Source organism: Meles meles, chromosome 9, assembly GCF_922984935.1.
Source record: "Meles meles chromosome 9, mMelMel3.1 paternal haplotype, whole genome shotgun sequence".
Taxonomy (NCBI): domain Eukaryota; kingdom Metazoa; phylum Chordata; class Mammalia; order Carnivora; family Mustelidae; genus Meles; species Meles meles.
Window position 1 is genome coordinate 56916640 of NC_060074.1, and position 21734 is coordinate 56938373.

At 43.6% G+C, this 21734-nt stretch overlaps 1 protein-coding gene across 6 annotated transcripts in view; it reads left to right on the plus strand.

Moving 5' to 3' along the window:
• The window catches only part of TANC1 (tetratricopeptide repeat, ankyrin repeat and coiled-coil containing 1), a 232314-nt gene that overhangs the window by 134646 nt on the left and 75934 nt on the right, over positions 1-21734 (plus strand). For all 6 annotated transcript variants that reach the window (XM_046018133.1, XM_046018132.1, XM_046018134.1 and 3 more), the window contains one exon: positions 9378-9482. In XM_046018133.1, the coding sequence (XP_045874089.1) occupies positions 9378-9482 (105 nt within the window). The remainder of the gene's footprint in view (positions 1-9377; positions 9483-21734) is intronic.

The following is a 21734-nucleotide window of genomic DNA, read 5'->3' on the forward strand; positions in this document are numbered from 1 at the left end:
GTGTTCCTTTCATGCCCTCAGGCCAGATTTCCCCTTTCTCAGTTCCAAGTGTGTGTCTCTTACTCCCTGCAACACTGGCCTTTTGGGATACAGGCAGGAGAAGGGTCAGACTTTGGAAGCTCTCAGTATCATGCCCTTTAAAAATCCCAACTGTCATCTGATCGTTTGCCACAGTTCACCATTTGGGAATTGACTGTTTAATGACATTTGCTTTAGTTATAAAGCTCCCCTCCCCCAAAGAAAATTCTCTTACTTACCCTTTTTATTGTTCCCCTCTTTGTGTGAACATTTCCCAGTGTAAAATGAAAATCCCAGACCAGATAAATTGACAGGAACCTTGTCTGAGAAAGTTCAAGATGCTTAAAAACAAACAAACAAACAAACCAAAAAAACCTCTAAAATGATTGATAATTCAAAGTGTCACTTTTCCTCTCCAGATGTTGTGAAAAATGTAAGACTCCATTAAATGCATTAAGTAGCCTCAGGTGTTCTGTGTCCCAAATATTGCTTTTATATATATAATTATTTTTAACTGAAACACTCTGAAATGAAAAGTAACCCCTGCCCTTCTGTCTTTCACTGCCTGGAGATAAAGCCCAGTTTGGTTTATTTCTGCCATCCCTTTGAAAAAATATTCCTTATATGGCAGTTTCTAAGCAGCCAAATAGTCAGCTATGTGATTAAAATATTAAAAAAAAAGCAGGAAAACTGACCGCTGGGAAAAGTATATTTGGAGTTTTACATAAAGGCTGTGGACTGAATGGGGAGAAGGCCTACCTCCGAGGCTGTAGACTGACGTGATTCAGGGTGGTTCACTGATCCCCCTCCCAGACGCGCACAGGCCCTTCTGTACAGTGGAAAGCGCTGGCTGGAGCTCTTCTCATGCAAGCTGCGTACTGGGAACTGTTTAACCTCGCTGAGGCACCTTCTGTGTCTATCTCTGGAGCCCTTCATCTTTAAAGTTGAGGGCCCTTCTCCTGTATCAAATAGTAGAGAATGGGGGTGAGCAGTGGGGGAGACTGGATGAGGTAAAGAATCTGGAGTTGCTGTGAAATGGGTTATATTGGGGCACGTGGGTGGCTCAGTGGGTTAAGCCTCAGCCTTCAGCTCCGGTCATGATCTCAGGGTCCTGGGATCAAGCCCCACATCAGGCTCTCTGCTCAGCAGGGAGCCTGCTTCTCCCTCTCTCTGCCTGCCTCTCTGCCTACTTGTGATCTCTTTCTGTCTGTCAAATAAATTAAAAAAAAATGGGTTATGATCAAGAATGAGTCCCATTTATGACTAGGAACAATCCTCATTTATCTAAAACCTGGTAAATTGGGCGAGTTTGTGCTCCAGCCACACAACCCTAGATCCTTCTCAGACCTGATGGAAGAAGGGTAAGAAGGGTGATCGTCTTTAGGGACCCTGCCCATGGTGGCTCTGCTGTCCTACTTGATACCTTTGCTACTGAAGTGTGGCCATGGTCCCAGCCATATATACCTAGTAAGGACATCAGAATCTTCATTTTTACAAGACCCCCCCACCCCCACCCCCACCCAGGTGATCTCTATACACAGTAGAGCTTGAAAAGTGCTTTATACCAGTGTTATGGGTGAGCTGCCCAGGAATGATTGGGAAGTGAGGCCACTGTGACAGGGAAACATGTTGGCCTTTATCTGAGCTGAATTTCTCACAGTTTTTTGTTTGTTTGTTTGTTTTTTAAATTTTGAGTAATCTCTATACCTGCCATGGGGCTTGAACTCAGAACCCTGAGATTAAGAGTTGCATGATCTATGGACTGAGCCAGCCAGATTCCCCTTGCTGATGTTCAAGCTAATACCTGATGGTCATATACAGTTTTTAAGGAACGCTTGCCTTAAAACACAGTAGCCAGCAGGGGCACCTTGGGTGGCTCAGTCCGTTGAGTGTCTAACTCCTGATTTTGGCTCAGGTCATGATCTTAGGCTTGTGAGATCGTGCTGGCCATGGAGCCTGCATGGTTGTCTCTCTCCTTCTGCCCGGACCGACCTTAAAAAAAAAAAAAAGTGGTCAACATACCATGCTTTCTGCATAATTATTATATAGTATTATATTTTGATTATTTTGTGGGGATTAACCTGATAGGGAAGCGGGGGGAGATTATTTTACTTTAAGATAGCTTATGCTTGGGAACATTGAACATTCTATTTTATTTAAAAAAATTTTTTTTTTTTTAGATTTTTTAAAATTTATTTATTTGACAGGCAGAGATCACAAGTAGGCAGAGAGGCAGGCAGAGAGAGGAAGAAGTGGGCTCCCAGCTGAGCAGAGAGCCCAAATGCTGGTCTCGATCCCAGTACCCTGGAATCATGACCGGAGCTGAAGGCCGAGGCTTTAACCCACTGAGCCACCCAGGCGCCCCTGAACATTTTATTTTAAACAAAAAGCTGTGTCTAGAAAGGTGCTGGGCAGTAGTATCCCCTGAGTAGGAGGGTGGCAGGGAGATGGAATTCTCAGTTTGGGTCCCTGTTGACATGGCGGCCGCTTTGTCTTAGGGGAGTTTGTTTCAGGTGTAGAAATCAGTGTCACTGTGGTTTAATAGCAGCTCAGGTGTAAGATGGGTGCCTGGAGGTCACGTGGCTCCTGCCAGCGTGGCCTCTCTTCTCCTCATCCTTCAGTCAGTCTGCTCAGCGGCCTACCACAGGGACCCTAGGTGCCCTTTGTGATGGTCATCTTTTGGGTAGTGGAAGCAATAACTCCTCATTCTGGAGGGTTTTCCTCCCGTTTTCTCAGATCCCTCACAGCACTCTTCTTGTTCCAGTGGCTGCCTTGCTGGGTAGGGTCTTCCCCGACTGTCTGATCCTAGTTCATATCTGAAGAGCAAAGAGGCTGATTGAAAGTGCTGGCTGCGTGTTGAGGACAGGTTTGTGGTACCGTGGTTGGTTGGGGATGTGCCATTTCTTTGAGGGGATGTGCCCAACTGCTCACTTACTGGTCTTTTCTCTTGGTGACTTTCCCCAGAGTGGAATCCTCTGATATCTTTCTGCCCTGGTGTGTGAGCTTCTGTCCCTGGTCTCACAGCTCGAGGTGGGGGGCATTGGGGACTCACCCCAATGGCCCACCAGTCTCCATGTGGAATTTTTCTTAATCCCAGTTTTTTAGTTTAGCACTGAAGAGTTTAGCTCTTGAGTCTCTGTGGTCTTGGCATTCGGCCTTTCCAGAGCAAAACTCAGGCTCCAGGGTGAGCCTGGTTCACCTGGTTCTGAGGGTCTGACTCTCCATTAAATAGATTCTCAAGCTCTGATCCTGCGTGGCCTGGTTCTGAGGGTCTGACTCTCCATTAAATAGATTCTCAAGCTCTGATCCTGCGTGGCCCCATCCATGCCCGTCTTCAGAAGTGCCTCCCATCTCTGAGGCTGAGCCGTCCCGTCCTCTGGGCTAGCGCTAACCTTTTCTAGCCCACTCAATTCACTGCTCCCTGGCAAACTGTTTCCCACTCTCAGAAGTTTGGTTTCTTGCCTGTGGTGTTCTCCTCTTCCCATCAGTCTCTCTCAAATCCCTTTACTGCAACTCTAATGATGTTTTGGAAAGGAGTAAAGGCAAACGAGTGTGCATCTGGTTGTTTAATGGAAAGTGTGCAAGGAGTCTCTAATGAGCGATTGAGAGGAGGAAGGAACAAAACCTCTATAGTTATAAATGTTTCTTGTTTTACAGCATTTGAGGTTCAGCTGTTTGTGGAAAGCAATTTAAATAAGAGGATCATATTGGAGAGCCATTGCTTGTACGGGCATGCCTTGTTTTATGGCAGTTTGCTCTGTCACACTTCCTAGATGTTGCAATTTTGAGATTGAAGATTTGTGGCAACCCTGTGTCCACCAAGTCTTTTGGCACCATTTTTCCTGCTGCATTGGCTCACTTCATGTCTTTGTGTCACATGTTGATAATTCTTGCAAAATGTCAAACTTTTTCATTACTATATCTGTTATTGTGATCTGTGGTCAGTGATCTTTGTTACTAATGCAATTGTTTTGGGGTGCCATGAACTGTGCCCATATAAGACGGCACACTTAATTGATCAATGTTGGGTATGTTCTGGCTGGGTTCCATCAAATGGCCACTCTCCCGTCTCTTCTCTCTCTCCTCAGGCCTCCCTCGGTATTCCCTGAGACACAACAATATTGAAATTAGGTCACTTAATAACCGTACAATGTCCTCTAAGTGTTCTAGTGAAAGGAAGAGTCCCATATCTCTCACTTTAAATCAAAAGCTAGAAATGATTAAGCTTAGTTAGGCTGAAAGCCCAGCCTCTTGCCTCAAAGAGTTAGCTGAGCTGTGAATGCAGAGGAAAAGTTCTTGAAGGAAGTTAAAAGTGCTACTCCAGTTATACCTGAATGCTAAGAAAGCAAAAACAGCCCTCCCGCTGATACCGAGAAAGTTTTAGTGGTCTGGGTAGAAGATCAAACTAGCCACCACATTTTCTTAAGACAAAAGCGAATCCAGAGTAAGACCTTAATTCTTTCCAGTCCATGAAGGCTGAGGAGAGATGAGGAAATTATAGAAGAAAAGTTGAATGCTAATAGAGGTTGGTTCCTGAAGATGCCATCTAGGACTTTGCTAACAAGAGAAAAGTCGATACCTGGCTTCAAAGCTTTAAAGGGGACAGGCTGTCTCTTGTTATGGACTAATGGAGTTGGTGACTTTAAAGTTGAAATCAGTGCTCATTTGCCATTCTCCAAATCCTAGGATCCCTAGGCATTAATATAAATGTATTCTGCCTATGCTCTATAAGTGGAACAGCGAAGTCTGGATGACAGCACATCTATTTACAGCATGGTTTACTGAATATTTTAAGCCCGTTGTTGAGACCTACTACTCAGGATAAAATTCCTCGGAAAATGTTACTGCTCTTTGACAACACACCTGGTCACTCAGAGCTCTGGTGGAGATGTCTCAGGAGCTTAATGTTTTTGTGCCGTTTAACACAGCGTCCATTCTGCAGCCCACGGTTCAAGGGATGATTTCAACTTTCAGGTGTTATTTAAGCAATATATTTTTGTAAGGTTGTAGTTTCCCCAGATAGTGATTCCTCTGATGGATCTGGACAAAGTTAAACTGAAAACCTTCTGGAGAGGATTTACCATTTCAGATGCCATTAAGAACATTCATGATTCATGGGAAGTGGCCAACATATCGACATTAACAGGAGTTCAGAAGATGATTCCAACCCTCATGGAGGACTCTCCGCGTTCAGGACTTCAGTGGAGGAAGTAACTGCAGATGGGGTAGAAGTAGCAAGAGAGCTTGAACTAGAAGTAGACCCTGACGATGGAACTGGATTGCTGCAGTCTCATGATTAAACTTGAATGGATGACGGACGATTGCTTCTTACACATAAATAGTTTCTTGACATGGAATCTACTCTTGGTGAAGATACCATGAAGATTGTTGAAATGACAACAAAGGATTTTAGAATATTGTATAAACTTTGTTGATAACTTAGTAGTTGGATTTAAGAGGATTGCCTCTAGTTATAAAAGAAGTTCTGTGGGTAAAAATGCTGTTAAGCAGCATCACGTGCGGCAGAGAATTCATGTGTGAAAGCACCAATTGATGTGGCAGGTTTCATTGGATTCTTACTTTAAGAAATGGCCACAGCCACCACCCTGATGAGTCAGCAGCCATCAACATCAAGGCAAGGCCCTCCACCAGCAAAAAGATTGCTACCCACTGAAAGGCCAGATGATAGTTGGCATTGTTTAGCAATAAAGTAATTCTTAATTAAGGTATGCACATTGATTTTAGACATAATGCTATCGCATACTTAACAGACCACAGTGTAAACGTAATGTCACGTGTCCTGGGAAACAAAAAAATTCATTTGACCCACTTTATTGCAGTATCTCCAATATTTAAAGTATGCCTGTAATCACTGTAGAATATCTCAATTCTTAGTAAAAGGGATGATCAGAGACAAGTATGAATAAAATATTTGTTGACTATCCCAAGGTCCGTGGATGACTAGGTGGTGGTGGAAAGTTCTGTTGCTCAGGGGTCTTTTCTAGGACTGCACGTTTCATCTGGGTTTCCTGCTTTTATCGGTGCCAAGTGCTGGTTGAGTAGACGGGCTTCAAACCTGCATGGACCACAGAACTAGTGTTCTGCCACGTGTGGGCCACAACAAACTTGTTTAACTGATTTGAGCCTTAGTTTCTTGACCTAAAAATGCAAGTAGTACTCTTCTCCCCAAGTTACTACCACTGAATGAATTAATGTATGTAAGTGCTTAGCCTCGTGTGACCACTGAATACATGTTCTCTTTACTTTGATATTCCGTATCTCCTTTCCTATCTAGCGCCACTGTTTACTGTGCCAGGTGCTAAGCTAAGCCTGGGAATCAGATCCACGTCTTAGCTCTCCTGGATATTCCCCTTGGGACAGGAGGTTTACTTGGTCATCTTATATCTCTCGGATATTACTGAGGCCCGAGCTGGGGAGGGAACCGTACTTGAACCTAGGTGGGTCTGCCCAATTCCAGAGGCTCTGCTGTTGACACTCTGACTCCGCAATGCAGAGTAGTTCTTACAGGTAGCAGTTGGCCTCTGAGCCGAACACAGTGATAGAGCATTAGATGGATGAGCATGGATGCTTTCTGAAGGCTCTGGGTGACGTTGGGGTTCATTGTTCCAGCCATTCATAAAAACCATTGTACATCCATGTGAGATAGCCCATGTTTTAGGACTACTCACTGTCAGAGACTATTTTTGAAGGATATATGGGGTAGGTACATTAGAGCCTGTAAATAGATCTCCTGCTTAGATTTGCTGTTACTATACCCTGAAGAGTTAAGGGAGCAGAAATTTACAGGTGTCTCTTGAGCATCCCTCAACCTTCAATTCCTCATCCCTCAACCCTTGAGGGATGGTGGCTGTTTGGGACAATTTGAATCATTGGGCCGTAATAATAAAGGACTTTATCTCCCCAGAGTCCTTTAAGTGGAAGGTAGCAGATGGTGGGGGAAAAGATCCCTGTGATCTCTTTTACCACAGAGAATAGGTCAGGAACCCAAAGCGTGGAAATGTTCTTGTGCTTGTCCTGATTCCATTTTTTCCTGCCCTGTTAGAGCCCTTCTTCCTAGTTTGTGGCTCCTCCATAGCAAATATGTTAAATTTTCCTTTACGCCCCTGCCCCCAGTCTTCTCTCCATGAATATTTATATAGGATGTATGTGGATTTTAGATAAAATCTGAGTAATGCTTTGTATTCTGCTGTATAGCCTATGTCCTCCATTCATATTGTGAACATCTTCTCCCTCTTCCCCGTAACCGTTCCAATTTAACCTTTGAAAAATCCCCTCTCGGACAGGGTTAAATAAATTATGGAGACGGCCATGTGATTAAGTACTGTTAGCCATTTAAAAACCATGATTTGTAAAGTTTGAGACACTCTCCCTATTTGTCAAGCACCATATGCTTCTTTGATAGTGTCATCTGTTTTAATGTGTAGTCCATTGTAGGCGCTGGGAACTGGGATATTGTTATACTGGTGTAGATGCTTATGCAGGAAGCCTTTAGATGGCAGCATCTCTCACCGCAAACCACATTCTGAACAGAACTCCTTGGAGGCATACGATGTTTCATGCCCAAGGACGCTCAGGACCCTCCTGAGCTCAGGACTCACGGGACCAGTGTGTGGTGACGGAGCCGAGGCCCCAGAGGGTCAGCTGAGCAAGAGGGAGGACTGCGGACCCCTGTCTGCCCCTCTTCCCACCAGCTTTTCCCTCACTGCTGTGGAACATGCCCTGCCTCTGTGGCCTTGTAAAATCGTACTTTAAGTATAAGGCAGCCAAGGAAAATGAAAGTCGAGTGGGTGATTCTGGGCCACGTGTAATGTGATGCTTGAAAGGAACAGACAGGATGGGCAGTCTTTTCTTTTTTATGCGGCTCCATTTAGATGTAATTCCCATGTCCTACAATGCACGCATTTGAAGTGTACACTATAGCGGTTTTTAGTATATTCCCAAGGTCGTGCAGCCATCACCACTGATTTTATTTTATTATTATTTTTTAAAGATTTAATTTACCCAACAGAGAGACAGTAAGAGTGGGAACACAACTAGGGGGAGGGACAGAGGGAGAAGCAGGCTTCCGGCTGAGCAGGGAGCCCAACATGGGGCTCAATCCCAGGATCCTGGGACACCACCGGAGCCAAAGGCAGACGCTTAATGACTGAGTCACGCAGGTGCCCCCACCACTGATTTTAGGACATGTTAATCACTCCAAAAAGAAGTCTCATGCCCTTTAGCCATCACCCCACTAGCTTGCATATCTCTCAGCCTCTGGCAGCCATTCGTTGCTTCCATACATTTGCGTGTTCCGGATATTCCATACGAGTGGACTGCTATAATACGTGGTCTGTGGGGACTGGCTTCCTTCACGTAGCATCATGTTTTCAGGTTTCATCCTGTTGTAGCATAAATCAGTACTCCATCCCTCTGTGTGGCCCAATACCATCCCCCGGCATGGACAGAGCACATTTTGTTGTCATCAGTTGATGGACGTTTGGCTCTCGATAATGCTACCACGAGCACGGGTGTGCAAACTTGTGTGTGAACGCGTGTGAGTAGAGAAGCAGAACTGCTGGGCCATGTAATAACTGTGTGTGTAACCTTTTGAGGAGCTGCCAAACCGTTTCCTGAAGTGGCTGCACCTGTTCATTCCCGCTGGCTTGTGAGGGGTCCATTCAGTCTTACTAAGAAATCCAGATTTTCCGATGATAAGTTGAAGTTGAGGGGAAGGTGAGAAATAGGACCAACGGGCCTCTTGCGTCCCCGAGTCGCTTGCCGGACTGGCTGCTGTGCGTTTTTGAAGGCAGCTCTGTCATGTGCCAAGAAAACCGTGGCCTTCCCTGCCCCACACAATCGCAGTGCGTCACCAGGGTGATAAAATGCCGGGCTCTGTGGCCGCTCGGAGTGTGTTGATGTTACAGCCTGGCTGTTGGTAATCCTTGCCTCCTGACTTCAAAGATAGCAAGCAACCCAGTCGTCTTTGTCCCAGTTAGAGACAGATTCCAAATTAAAAAACCCTTTGCCAGAAGCTGTCCAGGTTTGAACATGTCAAGTCAAAATCCCTTCCTTGATGTACACCAAAGACAGCTGTCGCATCTTCACAGCAGAAGAGCAGCTTTTGTTTTTGCCAGAGTTGACATTCTCGAAACCGAGCTTCCCCGTTTCTGCTTTGGCAGCCAGGCCGGACCTTCCTGCGCCTGTGCTGGAATGACTGTATGTGTGTTCAAGGGAGGAGAAGGGGCCGGCTCTTCCTTGAGGCATATTTGGGTCCTGGTGAGGACACACACTGTACATGCCGAAGCTTTGTTTGCGTCTGGAAAAAATTAGCCACACTCAGATCTTTTCCACCACAGGTCCCGTCAGGAAGCCCAAGTATGTGGAAAGCCCCAGAGTGCCTGGAGATGCAGTTATAATCCCGTTCCGAGAAGTGTCCAAGGCAGCAGAGCCCATTGAGAATGGTAAGAATATATTTTCAATGATTCCCTCCCCCCCTGCCGAGGATTTTACATAATGACATTCCATTTCTGAGTGAAACTGGAGTGCCTCTTGTAGGAATGCTTTGCCAAACTGAACGTGTTTGGGAGGACTTCCCCCTGCCCCGGCCAGTTCCAGAGATGTGGTGAGCTAATGTAAATTCTTGGATTTATATACACCGTGTAGGAATAGTTGAGTGGGTGCATATCCATTGTTTAAGGGTTGAGCCTTATTTCCTCTTAATTTTGACCTCCCTGGCGTGGGGAGATAAGGGAAGCCAGTCGTAGACTGTTTCCAGCATGCAGATGGTTTCCAGCACGCTGTTTTGTTTTGCTTTTTGGTACTCCATCGCTTGGAGAATTCAACAGGCTTTGGCTGAAAACCTGACACTTTCACTGGACAAGTTTCTGATAAGTAGCCTTCTTAAAAGCATTTGATAGCTTTTGAAAGCTTTTTGCTTTTTATCTTAATTTTTAATTTTTTTTTTAAGATTTTATTTATTTATTTGATAGAGACAGCGAAAGAGGGAACGTAAGCAGGGGGAGTGGAAGAGGGAGAAGCCAGCTTCCTGCTGAGCAGGGAGCCCGACGTGGGGCTCCATCCCAAGACCCCTGGACCATGACCTGAGCCGAAGGCAGACGCTTAACCGACTGAGCCACCCAGGCACCCTGCTTCTTGTTTTTTAACATCTAAAGTTTTTCTTTAGGGAATGTTGAGCTAAGAGCACCCCCCCCCAAAAAAAGCCCAAATTAATTGAAATCTTTTAGTAAAGATATTTTATATCTTTTTTTCCTAGATCTGGAAATAAGTGTAACAGACATTACACATTATAGTATTTCATCGGTATATTAATTGTTCTTATTTTTAAAATCAGTTTGAGAATTTTCCATTTGTTTCTTTCCGTGGTATCAAGGGGTCCCCCGCTCATGACTCTATGGTCCTTTAATTTGTATGTTTTGAACTTGTATCCCATTTTCCTGCAGAAACATGTGGTTAGGAATCCTGGCTTATGTAGAGAAGCCCATTTTACCTTCGGTGGATACAAGTTTATGTAGTCCTGCTGAAAGAGAAAGCTCATCCATATTTCCCCTTTGGAATACCTAGCATCCTCCTCTTCCTAGCTGTGGGTGGTCAGGGGTACAGCTCCTTTATGTTTTAACCACTGTTTCTTTCTTTCTTTTTTTTTTTAAGATTTTATTTACTTATTTGACGGACAGAGATCATAAATACGCAGAGGCAGGCGGAGTGGGGGGAGCGCGAAGCAGGCTCCCCACGGAGCAGAGAGCCTGATGTGGGGCTCGATCCCAGGACCTTGGGATCGTGACCTGAGCTGAAGGCAGAGGCTTTAACCCACTGAGCCACTCAGGCGCCCCTCACCACTGTGTTTCTGTGGCTATATACGGTGGAGTGGTACAAAGCAGGGCAGGAAAATGGTAGGAAAAGGAGTAAGTAGGGTGGTGGTGAAAATAAACCTAAAAATGAGCTGAAAAGAGGAGTTGGCAGAAGGTAAACCTCAGCAAGGGGAGTTTGGAATGGGTGGGAGATGAGATCGGGCCAGGAGCTGGGCGTTGTGGGCACGGAAGAGGTGCTCTTGCTTGCATCTTGGCATGAGAAATTGTACCCTTTCCCTTCTGTCCAGGCGCCGAGCTGTTTGGTTTGGGTAAGAAGTTCCCACTGGGATCGTGCTGAGGAGGGCAGGGTGCCAGGTGCATGGTGGTGAAGAGGGGAAACTCCCCAGCGGTATCTGGCCATTCTACAGACATGAGGACCCTGTTGGTGGTGAATTCATGTGTGAGGGTGTCCATTTTCAGATCTCTTCTCTCATTTCTATGCTGGGTTTTGAAAGAAAAATAAAATTCTTGTCCTCTGAAGTGAGTATCAGTAATCAGATTTACCAAGCTATTTGCCCATTTCAGAATAAATCACGCCTAACCCTCATCCCCACCCTCCAAAGCCTTTGAAGTCCTGGTCATTTATGCCCTTGGTGGTTTTTTTTTTTTTTTTTTTTTTAAGATTTATTTATTTATTTATTTGACAGAGAAAGATCACAAGCAGGCAGAGAGAGAGGAGGAAGCAGGCTCCCTGCCGAGCAGAGAGCCCGATGCGGGACTCGATCCCAGGACCCTGAGATCATGACCTGAGCCGAAGGCAGCGGCTTAACCCACTGAGCCACCCAGGCGCCCCTGCCCTTGGTGTTTTGACTGGCCTAGACCGCATGATGAAACCTCCTTGAGGTCCTGTGTAACATTTAGGACTCTCTCTGGGGTAAGAATGGGGGAGAAATTTAGGATTTGTATTGGGCAAAGAAGAGAGGTTAAAAAGAGCTCCCATTGTCAACATTTCTCCTCTTGCCCAAGACGGAATCAGCTATCTTTCTTGGGGGAGGCATTCTCCTGCTTGGCTGCCGGCTGAACTAATTAAAGTGTCAAGATTGGTCCTGCTAGCATGTCCTGCAGTTTGCGTGTGCACTCACTCCTGAGACTGGAGCCCTCAGATTCAGCATTGTCTGTCTCCGAGGGGACTGAACTCATGACATACCTGGGCTGCGAATACAGACCAGAAGTTTCCAGAAGTTTGGCCTAGAATTAAGAAGTAGGGTGCATTTTCCCTTTCAGTGTTCAGGCAAAGAGAAAGAGATACGGTTCCTCTTGGTAAGCCTATAGCCTTGTGTGGATAGTCATGATGTTGGTGGAAGCCCCAGCAGTTAGCTACTGGTTCAAGAGAAAGTGGTTGCTTGACACAATTCAGCTCAGCAATTAGTAAAGGATGGTATGTTTTGTAATCCCTGTGGAATATTTTACATTTCAATAGGGTTAATTAAATCTGCCGCATTAAAGTGTAAATTTTATATCCAGGTCAGTGAACCTAAAGGAGAGGCTGGAGCAGACTACAACTAATTGAGTTTGGGTATTAACCCAAGCACGCACTAATGTATGGTAGACAGACCTACTCTCTAGGGTTGACTATCCAGCATCATCACTTCAGTTTTAACTTAAAATTTGGACTTATGCTTTTCATATTTTCTTTGGGCATTTTCTTTTCTATCCTTAAGATGTTTTTCTGGATGCTCTCAATGACAGCATTTCAGTATTCGCCAGACTAACAAACTATTGAAAACAGCTCTTTGTGAAATGCTTTCAGAATTTCCCATAGGCTCACGAAATATCGAGTTACTCCTAAATGTCTGAAATAACCTTCCCAGACTAAGCTGCCTCGTTTTATGGTTTAGCTCCATAAATTCTTGATTCTTAGATATTTGAAATTTTAATCAAAGTAAATCAAAACCACTGAGCACTTTGAATTTGTTCATTAATCTATAAGTAATTTTATTTATGTGAATTTGCATATCTTAGCCATCTGGAAAGTGGGTTGTAGGATACGGGTAGATGAATATCTTTATTATATGCAAAAAGTCAATCTGTTAAAGTTTACATTTACCTGGGAACATTTTTAGATAAATACATTCTACTTTATTTAATATTCTAAAATATTTTTGGAAAATAGCATTTTTCTACTCTGGAGAAAAAGAGTGACTTAATCAGTTCCTCAAAATACAGTCCCCCTTTTTCTGTCAAATAGTTCTAATAACCTGTGTGTCGTACAGAATATGTTCTTCACGAATGAGCTTCCCATTGCTAAACCAACATATTGTTTAGGGGGAGAATGTCATTTGCCTACAAGACAATACCTCTGCCTTAAGGAAGAATTTTAAAAAACAACAGATAAATTAGAGAGGGTTATTAAATTGCAGTAGGATTCACAGCTATATTTCTTTGAGTTAGGGGCAACCATAATCCATTTATTTTTTTTTTAATTTTTAATGTATTTATTTGACAGAGATCACAAGTAGGCGGAGAGGCAGGCAGAGAGAGAAGAGGAAGCAGGCTCCCCGCCGACCAGAGAGCCCGATGCGGGGCTCGATCCCAGGACCCTGAGATCATGACCTGAGCCGAAGGCAGAGGCTTTAACCCACTGAGCCACCCAGGCACCCCCCATAATCCATTTAGATTTGCTTCCATCTGTCATTAGCTACTTGAGCAAGCTTTGATGGGGAGGGGTGAGAAAGTTTTAATCTAGTGAGTCATTGCTTGGTGAAGATCAATCTCGAAATATGATGAAACTCTTCTGGCATTCTGTTAGCAAGTAAAAACTAACACATATGAAACAGCAGAATAATTACATGCAAAGCTATCTTGGGAGGAGTGTCTTTTTTTAGATATGTTTAAGTAAATACTGACACCTTATGTTTTTGATTATTATTTCAGACATTCAGCTTCTTAGAATGGTGATATGCCATTTGACTAATAGTTGATTAAGGTGTTAGTTAGATGAGAGTTCAGAAAGGGAATGTGCCTGGTATATGTGCCGTGGGAGAGAGACCAGAGGTAGGGTATCCATTCATTCTGCATTTCCTTAAGTAAAGATGAATTCTGATGCTGTGAAAAATGCTATATTGGGTGCTATTTGAGATGGGTTATCAAGCATAGGTTCTTTCTCCATGGAGCCTTAGAGTCTGATTGGGGATTAAAGACCTGTCTATATGCAGGGTGACTGTAATACAAGGGGGAAAAGTAGTGTTGACTAATCCAAGCTGGGTGCCAGTGGAGGAGCTGAGCTGGGAAGGATTTTTTTTTTTTTTTAAGATTTTTATTTATTTATTTGACAGAGAGAGAGATCACAAGTAGGCAGAGAGGCAGGCAGAGAGAGAGGAGGAAGCAGGCTCCCTGCGGAGCAGAGAGCCCGATGCGGGGCTCGATCCAAGGACCCTGAGATCATGACCTGAGCCGAAGGCAGCGGCTTAATCCACTCAGGTGCCCCTGGGAAGGATTTTTTTTAAAGATTTTATTTATTTATTTGACAGACAGAGATCACAAGTAGGCAGAGAGGCAGGCAGAGAGAGAGGGGGAAGCAGACTCCCTGCAGAGCAGAGAGCCCCATGTAGGGCTCAATCCCAGGACCCTGAAATCATGACCTGAGCTGAAGGCAGAGGCTTAACCCACTGAGCCACCCAGGCGCCCCAGGATTTGATTACTTGAAGACTGACCTGACAACAAAGTATAGGATACAGTGGGGCAGGAAAGAGACTATGGTCAGGAAGATGGTGAGGTAGAGATTTCATTAGTTGGATAAAACAGTAAGGTCTCAAATTAGAACAGAATTAGGAAAGAAGAAGTGAGGAATAGGAATATTGTGGAGAAATTGCATGGACCTGGAAGCCAGAAGAGACAAAGCTGATGACTTCAAGGCTTTGAGACAACATTCAGAGGGCACTGAAAGAGGGAACCGTCTATTTCGGCTTGAGTTCAGTTTCAGGTATATTGTGCTTGAGATGTTGGTGGAACATCTCGGCACAAATGCCCACTGAACAGTTGGAAAATCAAACTGGGTCTCAAAATTCCGGGTATGGACTTTTGTTTAGAGGGAACATGATGAAATGAGAGGTGTGTCAGACTAGGGAAAGGGTCATTAGGAGAAGAGAACCGAGAAAGGGTAGAAGGGTAGAAAGGTCTTACCACAAGACCATCTAATAAATCCTGGAAACAAAGGATTTCCTCTCTGAGTGTCTGATGTGACACTTGCCACTTTCCTCCTTGTAGAACAGTGTATTTCCAAGGTCAAAAATTACAGGAAAGTCAAAAGAGGAGATCAGCCTTTTAAAAAGGCAAAATTACTGTGCCTACCAGGTCTGTTTCAGGAGGCTAGCGAAAGTGAATGACTTTAAGTTGTAGGTAGGAGAAAGGGAAATGGAATTCGTGGGGATAGACCATTGCCTTTTTACCCCAAGGCTTTGAGCAGGTAAGGGGTGATGAGAGATCAGTTAATAGGTTGAGAGGTGTATGCAGCATTCATTTTGTATTGATTTTAAAGAAAAGGGAGAATTTAGTACAATTGAAGACTTAAAGCAGAGGTTCTCAAAGTGTGAGCTGCAGACTTCTAGGCATCCCCAAGCCCTTCACTGAGGTCTGTGAGGTCAAACTCTTTTTGTAACGATATTAGGATGATATTTTCATATCTCTTGCATTGACATTTGCACTGATGGTGCAAAAGCAATTGCTAGTAAGACTTCTGATGCGTTGGTGCACGTTAAGGTAGTACCGCACCTGCTGTACTAGAGCCAGACGTAGCATCTTCCACCACCATGCACTAGCATTGAAAATAATAACTCAGTAACATCCCTGACAAAGCCCTGGAAATAAGGTTATTAAATCTTGTCCCTAGATTGATCTTTTTAATAGTCTGTGTGATGAAACGGGAAGTCTCCGTAAAGCACTTCTATTGCATGCTGAAGTATGATGATGGTCTCAAAGAAAACCACTTGTGTGACTGTTGGAATTGCCAGTTTTGTAATGGAACACCATTTTTACTTGAAAGAATGACTGGCAAACCATGGTTATTCAGAATTGGGTATTAGGCACACATTTTCTCAAAAAGGAGCAAAATGAGCATGTCATTTCAATTAAAAAACACTGACAGGGATCCCTTGCTAATGATAAAATCTGACCTTTCAAGTGAAAAATTAAGTTTTGAGAATTTCTATCTGTGACCTTGAGCTTGATGGCTTCTCAGGACCTTTCATTTGAGATGCAGTGATATTAATGTGATAATTTTGGTATTATATAATAAAATGTGTCAGCTCTTTTTTAAGATCTGCAAAACCAGTATTTTCCAAATTACTCAATGCATGATGTTAAAAAATCCTGCATGGGTAAAAATCTATTTGACTCTTAGACTGTTGACTTTTTGCTGTAACCCAGTACAAAAAGTGTATTCATACAGATTCAAAGTGAACAGTAGAACTAACCTTTAAGAAATTGCTACTTGTCAAGTTTTGGTGTGGTATCAAAGAAGAATATCTGTAATTAATTGAGAAGACTCCTCCCTTTCCCAGCTACATATCTCGGAAGCCACAATTCTTCACATGCTTTAACCAAAAGAATGTATCGCAACAGATTAAATGCAGAAGCAGACATGAGAATCTAGTTGTCTTCTATTAAATCAGACATTAAAAAGAATTTGGAGAAGTCTAAAACAATGCTATTCTTAACCTTTTAAATTGAAAATATTTTGTGGGGCACCTGGCTGGCTGGGTTGGTAGAGATGTAACTCTTGATCTCAGGGTTCTAAGTTCAAGCCCCATGTTGGGTGTAAAGATTACTTAAAAATAAAATCTTTGAAAAAAAATTTTTTTAATTAAAAATGTTTAACTTGTAGGTTTTGTGAACTTAAGTTGAATTAATGTAGATTTAAAATGATTCTTACTTTTAATTTCTTTTTAAAAATTTTTTTATTTAAAAAAAAGTTTTTTTAAAGACTTTATTTATTTGACAGAGAGAGACCACGAGAGAGGGAACACAAGCACAGGGAGTGGGAGAGGGAGAAGCAGGCTCCCCACAGAGCAGGGAGCCTGATGTGGAGCTCAATCCCAGGACCCTGGGACCATGACCCAAGCTGAAGGCTGATGCCCAACCAACAGCCACCCAGGCACCCCTTACTTTTAATTTCTAACATGATAAGTATCAATGGCCCACGTATGCCAAAGGTCTTTGTAGTCCTCAATTTTTAAGAGTAAACCTGAGACAAAAAGTTTGAGAACCACTGACTTTGAGAAAGGAAAAGAAGACAGAAAATAAAAAGAGATGAGAAAATTGGTCCAGAGTCTGATAATTATCTAGATTTGAGGGGATGAGGACTTGATAAGTGGCAGTATGACTAGAAAGAAAGAGACTAATTCAGGGACATTTTGAAAGAGGAAATGGTAAGCTTTGATAACAGTTTCAGTACGGGGTGAATGGGATGGAGAGCTTAAAGATAACTTGTGTGATAAGTATACTTTTTTATTCAGGACTAGAAACCAATTAATGGCAGTCAGCTTAGGTCCGAGGGTAGGTACTCCTCTATAAATACTATTTTTGAAAATTCAAGGAGGAGGGAAGGTGGCTTAGGAGAAGGAGCAGTCAGGAAGAAACAGGATCTAAATAGAAGGCAAGGAGGGCCAGAAGTTTAGCAAGAAGCAGATCATGGATATTTAGAAGCAGAGGATGGGGCTTAACATCCATTAAGGCTATGTCTCATTTAACAGACTCCGTTCAGAAGTACTATCTATCTTGGAAACGGATATTAAGTCGGTTGCTCAGGGTCACATGGTAGTAAATGGCTGAACATTGTCAGTGGTATCCAAACTCATAGAGTTTGAGGAGGATGAGAGCAGGGAAAGGGCGTGTCTTGATAGAATGATCTTTGGTTATCCCCAGGAACCTCCACGGTTTTAACATAGTCGGACTTTAAGAAGAGAGAATAATGGGATAAGAAATGAAAGCAATTAGTGTGGGCCAAGTGGGAACAGTTTGATAATTAGAGAAAGGAGGAAATTTTTTCTTGTCTTCAAGGAATAATGAGTTCAGAAAAAGTTCTTAAGGCAGAAAAGTCATCAACAAAAAACCCGTTTTTTGTTAGCTAAGAGAAATTGAATATAGATAGAAATCTGAGAAACCAGAAAATGAAATAATAGTGAGAAAGTGGATTCTTGCTGTTAGAGGTGGTAGAAATAATGACCAACTTTGACATAGCATCTTATATCAAAGATGCTTGGTATATAAATTATTTTCTCACTTTTTTTTTTTGGAAAGCTCACGACCTTTAAGAAGTGGTTATGGCCACTTCCCTCATGAGGAGACTGAGGGTTAGAGAGGTTCACACAGTAAGTGGTCCAGGATAGCTTTGGTAGGGAGAAGTCCTTTCTTCTGAGACTGAAGGGAAGGATGGGGGGATGATTAGAAGAGGCACAAATGGCTTTGACGTTATGGTGGTGGTAACTGGGGAGCTGGTCAGTGTATGGACTGTACTTGAGGGTTGGTGCCACAAATCCAAGTGTGATTAGTTAAAAAGAGACAGGAAGTGACCCCAAAAATTCCCTTTGCCTTTCTCCACTTGATTATTCCATTATGGTGTGATAGTGAGAATTCCGTGAAAACATTTTTGGGAAGAAATCACTCTCCACTTGTCTAATGGATTTCCAGGAAGTGTGAGGCAATTTATTCTCTCAACTCCAAATACAGCCATCATAAATTCTTTGGATATTTGAATTTGTGAGATGTAAAGTGTTGTTAAGATGTGATGTCTTTATCTCCAGTTCATATCCTAACGGTGGTTTTGGGTAAGGTACACCTATTATTGGTGAGTGTTTTAATATTAACTACATGAATGAAAATACTTCCCATTTAGAGAGTCCCACTAGATTTAGATTTGGGGGTCATTTTGGAGTATGAATGAGTTCTAAGGAAATCTTATCTGACTGTTCAAATCTTAGTATTTGTTGATCGGCTGTGGAAGTAGAAATGTATTTTAATTTCACAGTCCAGTGTATCAGTGTGAGTTTGTAGGCAACTCATCTCTCCCAAAATGGCACTGTCACTCTTCACCCAGGGGTCCTTCTGCCAGAATGGAAAGTTCAGAGAGAGAAATCTGTACGTTAGGGAGGGGAAAACGTGGATGGCTTAACATGGATTAAGGGATTCAAACTGAAGGAGGCTTCTGAAGGGAAGGTCACTGGAATGACATTTGAGAACAAAGAGAATAATATGAAAAGATAGTTGGGAAGATTTTGGACAAAATGAAAATGCAGTGACTTACTGGTTGCTAAACCTGAAATGAAGGATGTCTATTCACGCATCCTGAACCCAGGTAAAGTTTGGGAACTTTGGTGGCAACCGAGTGCAGACTGAATGGTTAAGAGGACAGGTTGATTGTGAACTTGGAGGGGTGTCCTATCAGTTCAGACATTGAACCTGGGGATTGCCACAGCTCCAGCTTGTCTGAAGGAGGGAGGTTTGGATGAGAAGTCAGCTGTCTTTGCATCAATATATATGTTTTGGGGGTGCCTAGATGGCTCAGTGCATTAAGCCTCTGCCTTTGGTTCAGGTCATGGTCTCAGGGTCCTGGGATGGAGCCCCTCACCGGGCTCTGCTCAGCAGGGAGCCTGCTTCACCTTCTCTCCCTGTCTGCCTCTCTGCCTACTTGTGATCTCTCTCTCTGTCAAATGAATAAATAAAATCTGTAAAATATATATAGAGAATATATATATATTCTATATATATGGAATATATATATATTCTATATATATGTGCATATATATCTCTCTATATATATGTTTTCATGAAAACCTTGGCAATTTGGGGTGTCTGTCTGTGGACACAGTGTGGAGGCAGCCGTGGCTCCCTAGGGGGCACCCCATTCCCCAAGGACTACGTGGGCTGCAGGGTCCCAGTGTGAGCCCCGTGTGAGCGACAGGCTGTGGCCTCGTTTGTCGTCAGGGTAAATTCTGTGGCAGCCAAGCCCATGCAGCTGTTCTGTGTGCTTCCACAGCAGCTGCCAACTGGGAGTCGTTTCTGGTGCTTTCCCTGGAATTTCAGGTTGAACCAGAAGCTAGACAGGGACACATTCACAGTTGGGGAGCAGTATAGAGATTGTTTCGAAAGGAAACGGGGGTGTGGAGTAGAGAAACTGCGGAGTTCCGCCCCCTTACCCACTTCTTCCCCTTGCCATCTGCATCCTGTTCTCCCCCTCAGGTCCGGCTGCCACCTGAGATAAAAGGGCTGTCCTGCCTGAGCCTTGGGGCGAGGGAGGGTGGGACTGATCCTGTTCAGCCCTTGGGTGTGCCTGGGTTTTGCTGATTTGGTTTGGTTCCTGCCTGCTTTTCCCAAATGCCCAAGTACCTTGGGAATCAAAATATGGGGTTGGAAATCTCTGGTGGGAAGGGACCCTTTGTAGAGTGGTCTTCTGGGTGTGGTTGACCTGCCCCCCGCCCCCCCCCCCCCCCCCCCCCCCCCCCCCGTGCTCTCTTACCCCTTTTGGCTTGGGGCCATTGCCCCTTCCTGGTAGGAGTTTAACACAAATGATCCAGAAACATCCGGGCTCTCTTAACCCAGAACAATCAATCCTTGGTTATTTTACCCCTGCAGTTTTCTGGAGCAGCTAAAAAAAAAAAAAAAAAAAAAAAAAAACCATCCAGGCTGGCAAACCACAATTCTTACTGCAAACATCAGGAGCTTTTGAGAGTAAGCAAGGGGCAGGATGCTTTTCCTTCCTTGAGGATACAGCCAGCCTGGTTTCCCTTGTAGCTGCTATCCTGGGAGCATGACTGAGCAAAACTGGTATGTGAGTGAAGATAATACAAATGGTCTTCTCAGCTCTACTGGTTTTGATTTTATGGTTCCGTACAAAAGGCAAAGTTAGCATTGAACTTGGGTGGGGATACTGTAGCTCAAAGGTAACACTGCTATTTTGTTCTTTCCTCGTGTTATATTTCTAAGACTTATCTGCAAATTTCCACATCTAGGAAAAACAGATTCGTCAATGTATGGGTCTCTGTCTCTAGACGATTAATAAAAAAGAACAAAACATTAAGATGAGGGGCGCCTGGGTGGCTCAGTGGGTTAAAGCCTCTGCCTTCGGCTCAGGTCATGATCCCAGAGTCCTGGGATCGAGCCCCACATCGGGCTCTCTGCTCTGCAGGGAGACTGCTTCCTCTTCTCTCTCTCTGCCTGCCTCTCTGCCTACTTGTGATCTCTGTCTGTCAAATAAATAAATAAAATATAAAAAAAAACCACATTAAGATGAATGAGTATATTACAAGTGACATATTGTTCTTAAGTTCTAACTTCTGTAAGCAGGGTTTGCTTTATACGTTATTTTCATTCCCTGATGGATGCTGATTTAAAAATAGACGAGAGGTGTTAGAATGATGTGACCATCATTTCGTCAGCCGTAATTAAGTTCCCTTAGTCTTTTGGATACAAGGTTAACCTATAGTTCGACATTTAAACCCACCAACAGAACTCTTTTTTTAAAGACGTGCAGAAAATGAGATGACCAGCTTCTCAGTGGGAGGCCAGAGAAGGGAAAGGTGGCGAGTGTGAGCTGTGACCTTCAGGTTAACCGTGTGTCCAGCATTACTGTGGAGTGTGCAGAGAATACACCCTGATTTCTCTCCATCTCCTCACAAACAGGAGAGTGTGTCACTGGGCTTTGTCTCCTGGGACACATTTTGCTGGGATTTAAAATCTTTGTTTCAGAGTGTATTCCGGACAACTGACCCTTGAGTTGGGGTCCTGGCTTTGACTCTGACTGCTATGGCTGTGGGGTAGGCACAGCACGTTTCCACCAAAGTTAGTCCTGCCCCTGTTTTTGGTTAATGAGAGCTTGGATTTCAGTTTTACCCCAATATCTAAGTATCGTGG